Source organism: Fonticula alba (genome assembly GCF_000388065.1).
Source record: "Fonticula alba strain ATCC 38817 unplaced genomic scaffold supercont2.6, whole genome shotgun sequence".
In the NCBI taxonomy this organism is placed as follows: Eukaryota; order Rotosphaerida; family Fonticulaceae; genus Fonticula; species Fonticula alba.
This window is the reverse complement of record NW_009242976.1, coordinates 895,389-902,840: the sequence shown is the minus strand read 5'-3', so window position 1 is coordinate 902,840 and position 7,452 is coordinate 895,389. Positions and strand designations below refer to the sequence as shown.

At 64.4% G+C, this 7,452-nt stretch overlaps 4 protein-coding genes across 4 annotated transcripts in view; 3 read left to right on the top strand and 1 right to left on the bottom strand.

Moving 5' to 3' along the window:
- Positions 1-711, top strand: part of H696_03866 (hypothetical protein) — a 1,023-nt gene extending 312 nt beyond the window's left edge. Inside the window, exon 2 of the mRNA XM_009497727.1 lies at positions 79-711. Coding sequence (XP_009496002.1) covers positions 79-482 — 404 coding nt within the window. The 3' untranslated portion in view covers positions 483-711. The remainder of the gene's footprint in view (positions 1-78) is intronic.
- Positions 712-879: 168 nt separating this feature from the next.
- On the bottom strand, positions 880-2,423 carry H696_03865 (hypothetical protein). The gene is made up of 4 exons (XM_009497726.1): positions 2,122-2,423; positions 1,812-1,925; positions 1,385-1,666; positions 880-1,287 (listed from the first exon to the last, which is right to left on the bottom strand). The coding sequence occupies exons 1-4, from the start codon at positions 2,350-2,352 to the stop codon at positions 1,069-1,071; spliced, it is 846 nt and encodes a 281-aa protein (XP_009496001.1). The 5' UTR covers positions 2,353-2,423; the 3' UTR covers positions 880-1,068.
- Positions 2,424-2,974: 551 nt separating this feature from the next.
- On the top strand, positions 2,975-5,486 carry H696_03864 (hypothetical protein). Its single transcript, XM_009497725.1, has 3 exons — positions 2,975-3,154; positions 3,247-4,556; positions 4,748-5,486. Exons 1-3 carry the CDS (start codon positions 3,094-3,096, stop codon positions 5,450-5,452), a joined length of 2,076 nt encoding a protein of 691 aa, XP_009496000.1. The 5' UTR covers positions 2,975-3,093; the 3' UTR covers positions 5,453-5,486.
- A 593-nt stretch (positions 5,487-6,079) lies between these two features.
- Positions 6,080-7,452, top strand: part of H696_03863 (hypothetical protein) — a 2,407-nt gene continuing 1,034 nt past the window's right edge. The window contains exons 1-4 of the mRNA XM_009497724.1: positions 6,080-6,378; positions 6,456-6,533; positions 6,627-6,706; positions 6,964-7,302. Coding sequence (XP_009495999.1) covers positions 6,165-6,378; positions 6,456-6,533; positions 6,627-6,706; positions 6,964-7,302 — 711 coding nt within the window. The 5' untranslated portion in view covers positions 6,080-6,164. The remainder of the gene's footprint in view (positions 6,379-6,455; positions 6,534-6,626; positions 6,707-6,963; positions 7,303-7,452) is intronic.

Below are 7,452 nucleotides of genomic sequence, written 5' to 3'. Positions count from 1 at the left end.
CTCTCTCTGACCAAAGCACACATTTGCCCACGTACATGCTGGATTCCCCCATCTTCTCCCCCCAACAACCACTCCCAGCTTACTATAATGATGCCGCTGTCGGGTGCATCTTCGGTCGCGATGTCACCCCGGCCGGGTCCAGCACCTTCGCCGTGGAGATCCTGACCCTTTGCGTGCTGCCGGCCTATCGTCGTTCCGGGGTTGCCTCGGAGCTGGTGTCCAGTCTGATTGCCTGGACGCGGGGCCACCTGTCGCGCGAGGCCGCCTCCGATGACTCCCCCTTCACCTCGGCGCGTGTCTTCCTTCATGTGCAGACTTCCAACAGCGGGGCCCGGGCCTTCTATGCCGCACAGGGGTTCACCCCGGCGCCCCTTCCTGAGGGTGCGGCGCCCTTCCCCGGCGAGGCAGGCCTCGTCGTGTCTGGCTACTACAAGGGTCGTGTTACCCCGGACGATGCGGCCGTCCTGGAGCGCCTCCTCTGAGCGATCGCCGGTCCCTCCTCGGTCATGCGGGCGACGGGGCATTCGCCGGCATTCGCCGGTAGCCAACAGACTTGGTGGGTGTGTGCGGGTGTGTGGGTGTGGGTGTATCGCATCTTGTATGATGGATTTCCTGTGCATTGCCCTCCTCCCCCCCCTCTCCCCGTACTTTTCCCATCGCTTGTTCTTCCTTCAAGATCAATAGATACGCTCCGGAAGGAACCTCCCCTCACTCTCACAGGAGGCAAAAGGCAGGAAATGGAAGGAAGATAAAAGACAGAGATGGAGTGGGGCATTGGGCCATCTTTTTTCTTGACAGCCAGTGGCTGTGCGATGTTCTGCACATGCGATCCCCAGGCTCCAAGTTGGGCTTCACACACGCACGCACACACACGCCACACACACATTTTGGGATCTATTTGAGGCAGGTCCCTGCCACCACATGCGCGACAGGGCTGTTGTTGGTGTTTCTTTTCATCCGCCCACGTTCCCCTCACCCGGAAGCTGGTAGGGGTGCGAGCACATTCATGCCGGCTCGCCGCAAGGAGAAAGCGAAGGAGAGAAGAAGCACATTCTGCGGGGGAGGAAATCACCGCAGGCGCTCCTTGGCCAGCTTGTAGACCTTGTTGCCCCGGGCATCGGTGCCGATCTTCTTGATGCCGCCGCCGGCATGGCCACGGAGGCGAGACTGCGCGGCCTGCAGCCCGCGCCGCGTATCAACCTCATTCTTGATGCTCTTGATCTTCTCGACACGGTTCACACGCGCCTGAAGCTCGGCGTATGCACGATCCCGTGCACGGACAATGCTCTTTCGAGGGGGAGAAATGTCTCCGTGTGAGACAGACAATGAGGCAATGGCGCGTGTATGCATGGCGGGGAAGAGGGGCAGACGCCCGGCAGCGCACCTTGAGGTCACCCAGATTGGTGATGGAGGTCGGGAGGGTTTCCTGCTCATCGTCCGAGAGGACAACATCCTCGACGTCGGAGGTGTCAGACGAGTCGGCAGCGCCGGTGGCGCTGACCATGGCCTTCAGGGTCTTCTTCAGCTCGGTGTCGCCGAGCTTCGACGCGGCGGCCAGCTGGCGGGCCTCCTCCTTGGACAGGAAGACAGCCTTGCCAGAGTCCTCGGCGCGCTTCTTGGTCACCACATCCACGAAGTGGAGGTTCTCGCGGAGGCGCTCAATTTTCTGTAGTGAACAGGCGGAGTGGAGCAGGGAAGGGAGGTGAGAAAGGAGAGCACCCTCAAATGGTACTCCTCATGGAGGGGGGGGGGGGGGGGGGGGAGGGGGCTATAGTGCTGCATGGATTGTGGACGCGTGCCAGAGCACGTACCTTCTGCTCTTGGGACACGCGAAGCTGCATGTAAGTGGCGTCCTGAGTGCCGATCAGCTTCTTCTCTTCCTCGGTGAGGTTTTCATCACGCTCGGCAAACTTGTGCACACCGCCCTACAAGTGCGAAGGCCATCCCGATGCCCCGCGCCGAAGAGACAGCATCGCCATGCACGACACAAGGCCGGACGACCGGGGGCAAGGTGGAGGAGAAGTTGGGTGTGTGTGTGTGTGTGTGTGTGTGTGTGTCAGCTGAACAGCTCCAGCAATGTTGCGCCCCATGGATGGGCTTTGTCGCCGGCCAGACGCGCACCTTCATCTGGGCATTGATCATGCCGTAGGTGAACTCGTCGACATTCTTCAGTCGGGCCGCCTGCTCCAGCTTCTTCAGGCGGTCGCGCTTTTGCTGGTGGTCCCGAGCGCGGACCGTGTAATCACGCTTCTTCTCCAGCATACCGAGCTTCCGACGGCCCGGCAGCTGAGGCCGCTCCCGGTAGGGGCGGCGGATGGTCTTCATGACCTTCCGACCGGAGTTGGTCGTCATGGCAATTGATGGGGAGAGGAGGAGAGGGAGGAGAAGGAGCGGGTAGGGGAAGGGAGGAGGAGGGGGGGGGGGGAGGAAGCCAAGCAAGGTAGGATGGGGGAGGCTGATGTGGAGGCTGGATGAGGCTTGCGCCGTTGCCCGACTGGGGCCGGCGGGGCACAGGCCCAAGAGCATTTCCCCTGTGTCCCCCCCTCCCCCCCCCCCCCGGAGATCCGTTCCAATGTCTGATGGGCGCAGATCTGGCCCACGGGCGACGGGGCAGGGAAACGCGGCAGCGCGGCCAGCGAGCAAGCGCGGGGGGTCATCCTCATGGTCTGGTCACGCGACAATCTTCGTTGGCACCTCCTTAGGACATCTTCTCCAGGCGGAGGCCGTCCTGTCTCCTGGCCTTTTCCTTCCCCTGTTCGGTCTCTCTCTCTCTCTCTCTCTCTCTCTCTCCCCCCTCCCCAAGCTACTTCTTGGTCTGGGAGACATGGGCCAACCCTCGATCATGATCGGGTTCTGTGTCTGATTTTCTGAAGAGGATGTCTGGCTGTCTTGCATCGCCCTATATGGTTGACGAGGAGCTGTAACATGCAGGCACTGGGATGATGCGCCCACCAGGACATGCTGCGCACCTCGCCTGTCTTTCCCTCTTTCTCTTTCTCTCTCTCTCTTCCCCCCTCTCTACTGCTCTCCGCCCTCTCTTCTGCTCCACCCCTCCCTGTCCTGGCCGATTCCTCATCGGCCCTGTAGCACACGATGGCGCCTCCTGGCGAGCGGCCGCTGCGTGTGGCCTTCGTCCATCCGGACCTCGGTCTTGGTAGGCCTCCCCCCCATCCACTTGCCCGGCTTGTTCCTGGATACATTTTCACTTGCCCGCCCCGAGACCGTATAATCACTGACCCCCGCCAGGCGGTGCGGAGCGCCTCATTGTCGACGCGGCCCACGGCCTGGCCAATGGACACGACGCGACCGGCGCCCGGCACCGGGTGACCATCTACACCAGCCACTACGATCGGCAACGGTGCTTTGAGGAAACCCTCGACGGGTCCTTCGATGTCCGGACCCACGGATCCGCCTTCCCGCGGTCCTTCCGGCTGCCGGGATCTCGGGGCCCGCGCGCCGGCCCCGGGGCTGGGCACCTTCTGTGCGCCATCGTGCGCGGGTTGATCCTGGCCTTGGCGCTATTGCGGGACATTTGGGCCGCCCGGCTGGGCAACGACACGCCCTTCGATGTTGTGGTGATTGACCAGTTGGTCGCCTGGGCACCGGTCATTCGCTTCCTCGGTCGAGTGCCGGTCTTCTATTACTGCCACTTCCCGGACTTCTGGCTGGCGCGTCCGGCTGACGAGGCAACGGGCACTGGGCCATCGCCCCGGCGGGCGCTGCTGGCCGCCGCCAAGGGCGCATACCGCGGCTTCTTCGATGCATGGGAGACCCTGGCCACGGGGCTCTGCTCGGATGTGGCAGTCAACAGCCGCTTCACACAAACGGTCTTCAGGCTGAGCTTCCCCCGGTCGTCGGCGGCGACTCCCGGGGACACCGACTGGCCGCATGTACTGTACCCCCCGACTCGGGATCTGGTTGGCGCGTCGGATTGCGGTTCGGCCACCGGCAGCCCATTATCGCGGCAGCTGGCCGCCCTGCTGCCGCCGGAGACCATCCTCCCGCCCAGGGCGGCGGCCGACCTATCAGTCAAAGCCAGCCAATCACGACCCATCATCCTGTCGATCAATCGCTTCGAACGCAAGAAGGACCTGGCCCTGGCTCTGCGGGCATTGGCCGGCTATCACAAGGTGGCCGGCCGGCTGGACGCCGATCGGGCCGGCGCCGATCCTCGACGCCCGGTCCTCATCCTGGCTGGGGGTTACGACTCCCGGGTCAGTGAGAATGTGCAGCACTTGCGCGAGCTGGCTGCCTTCGCCACCGGGCCCCTGGGCTTCCGCGTGTCTGTCTATCACCATCACCGCCACCATCGCCAACAGCAGGAGCAGGAGCAGGAGCAGGAGCAGCAGCAGGAGCAGCAACACGAGGACCTCTTGGCAGCTGGGTCGACCGACGCGGCGGTGGAGGCATACTGTGTTCACGGCTCGCCTCGAGCGCTGGCTCTCGGGCCGCATTTGGCCCGCGTGGATGTCCTCTTCGTCACCAACTTCGATCAGTCTCTCCGCGAGGACTTGATGGCTCGGGCCTCGGCCCTCATCTACACCCCTGCGTTCGAAGTGCGTCGCTGGCGGCCCCCTTTCAGCTTGATCGTTCTCTCTCTCTCTCTCTCTCTCTCTCTCTCTCCCATCTCTCCCTTTCTCTTCGTCTCGCGCTCACACGCAGTCCCACTTCCTCCTCGCTCCTCATCTCTCTCTCTCTCTCTCTCTCTCTCTCTCTCTCCGTCTCCCCACCCCCCCTGCTCGGGTAGCACTTCGGTATTGTTCCCCTGGAGGCCATGGCGCGCGGGCTGCCCGTGCTGGCACGTGCCAATGGCGGCCCACTGGAGTCGGTGCCCCATGGTTCGGCTGGACTTCTGGTTCCAACACAGAGTATCCTCCGACGCCTCATGCACCGTGGCACAAGCGCCGCCGGCGAATGGGCCCCTCCCAAGGCGGAATCCCTGCCCGCCGCCTGGTGCCAGAGCCACCTTGCGCCGGAGGCGATGCGACCCCTCCCCCGGGCCCTCACCGACGAGGTGGAGCTTGCTCACCGGCTGCCAGCCACCCTGGACATGGCCCTCCGGCGTGCGGCCGAGCTGCTGGTCGATGACAGCCACCAGTCGCCGGCCCGAGACCTCCTACACCCGGCCTTGGACTGGGAGGCGGCAGCCTTTGACACACTGGCCTTCGGACTGGCCATCTACTCGATCCTCTGGGCGACCGAGGTCCCCGAATTGGGGCTCGTGTACCTTGTCGATCCTGGCACCGAGGCGACTCTTTCTCGGGACCTGGTCGATGCCCTTGGAAAGGGGGACTTCCACCAAGTCGGGCTCGGGTTGCGTTTGATGCTCGGGTGTGCCGGGGCCGAGCATGTTGCGGCTGCCTTCGGCCACCGTACCTTCGTGGCCCAGTTGGTCCGCCTACTCCGGGGGTTGGTCCCGGCCGGGGCAGGCGCGGTCGCCGGAGCCAATTAAGAGCGCACACGTCGATTAATATAAACAAGCCACATGATGATGCCCTAGTTGGGGTCTAGGCAGGAGTGGTGGGCTCGGGGCGCCGGGGTGCGGGCGGGGCCGGGGCCGGGGGGCGAAGAAGGAGGGGCGAAAAAACAGATGCGCTGCCCAGACCGCAAAAGAGCCCCCCTTCTGATGGCCGGGTGATTGTGCGGCCTCCCTTCCCCGGGGCACGTTGCTTCCGCAGCCCTCCTTTTGGGGGGTGCCCACATACCCGTGCATTGTCACTGCCCTCGGGCACTTGTCCCCCAAAGGGGGGCCGGGGAGAGTGGAGGAGGGATGGAATCTTCTTGCCCCGCTTTCCCGGGCCGCCCGCCCCCCCCCCCCCCTGCCCCCATGTGGTTGATCGACACCATCCTTCGCCGATGTGTGGTATGCCCTGCGGTGGCCAGGGTGCGTGGGCCTAGTTTTGTGTGTCCTTTTCACACGCCTGTCCGGGTCTGTCGCTCCTCCCGGAGCCCAGGGGTGGGGGGGGGGTACATTTGGGGCCGATCACCGGCCCCACCGCCGAGTTCCGGGGCAGACTCCTTCCCCCTTCCCCCTCGCATCGCCTTCCTGTTCGCCCTCCTCTCTCTCTCTCTCTCTCTCTCTCTCTCTGTCTGTCTCCCCCCCTCCCCCGCCCCTTTTGCAGCCCACCTTCCAGATATCCCCCCGCCCCATCTCCCCTGCTGCTATGTCGCTCCTTGGCACTCGTTCTGTCGGCCTCGGCCTACGCAACTCGGCTCTGCTCGGATCCCTTCGCCCGAGTGCCGGCGCGCAGGTGGCCCTGCGTTGCATGTCTTCCCCCCCGACCTCCGGCAGCCCGCCGCCGGTCGCGGCCGCCGGCGCCGGGCGCCAGTCTCTTGCCTCCTCGGCCACGGCCAAGGCCAGTGAAATCGTGTCGGCTGGTGCGTTGCCGGCTGTCCGGCTTCTTTGCGCCTGGCCGTTGGCGTTCGATTGCCCGCTGACCCTCCCGCCCTGTTAGGCATGTCTCGCACGTCCGGCTGGATGAAGCGTGCCACCGTGCCTGAGCCCCAATTCCAGATTGTCAACCCGGGTTCCGGTGCGCCAACCCCTCCACTGTGTCTGCCTGCTGTCCTTTGCTGCCTTGGCTCACCCGCCTGTCGTCTTCCCCCGGTCCTCGATCGCCCTTCAGGCGCCGTGCTGCATGCGCACATCCCCCGTGGGTCGCATATCGTTTCGCTGACGAACTGCGCCATCTGCTTCTCGCCAAATGTGCGTGCATGTATTTGGGCATTCGCCTCCCCCCCCCCCATCCCCATCCCCCGATCTCCTTCTTTGCCGCTCGCGCTTCCCTCCCCTGCCATTGCCACGCACACTCTTCCCCCCTCCCGTCGCCTGCTTGCCTTCTTCTGCTCCCCCGTCCGTGTCTCCCTCCCCTTCCCGGCCGATGGACACTCACTCACTGTTACTTTGCTCCCAATCCCCCTCCCCCTTGTTCCCCCCTCCCACGGGGCTTGTTCTGCACGTAGGTCCACACCCGCATCACCTTCCAGGGCTCGCCCGTGGCAGCCAGCGTGCGCGCCCTCAGTGGCGGCGACTTCCTGATGCAGCACTACTCCGTGGGCAAGTCCGCCTCGCCGGTGGAGCGCGGATCCCTCATTGCCGATGATGACGATGACATTGAGGTTTCCGATGCCACCGAGAGTGGTGATGTGGTCCTGGCGCCGAAGTTCGCCGGTGATCTGGCCATCCTGAAGCTTTCTACCGAGCCGGCCAGCAATGGTGCTCACAATGAGTACTACATCGCTCGCGACTCCTTTGTGGCCTCCACCCCGGGGGTCAATCTGTCAGCCAGCATGACCATGCGGGTGCGTGCATGCCCCAGGGGGCTTCCTCCTCCTCCTCCTCCTCCTCCTCCTCCGATGCCACCCCCGACCCCTGCCATGCTCTTCCCCTTGCCTTTGCCTGTGTGCTTCCTCTAACAACTGCACACGCATGTGTCTGCTTCCCCCCCCCCC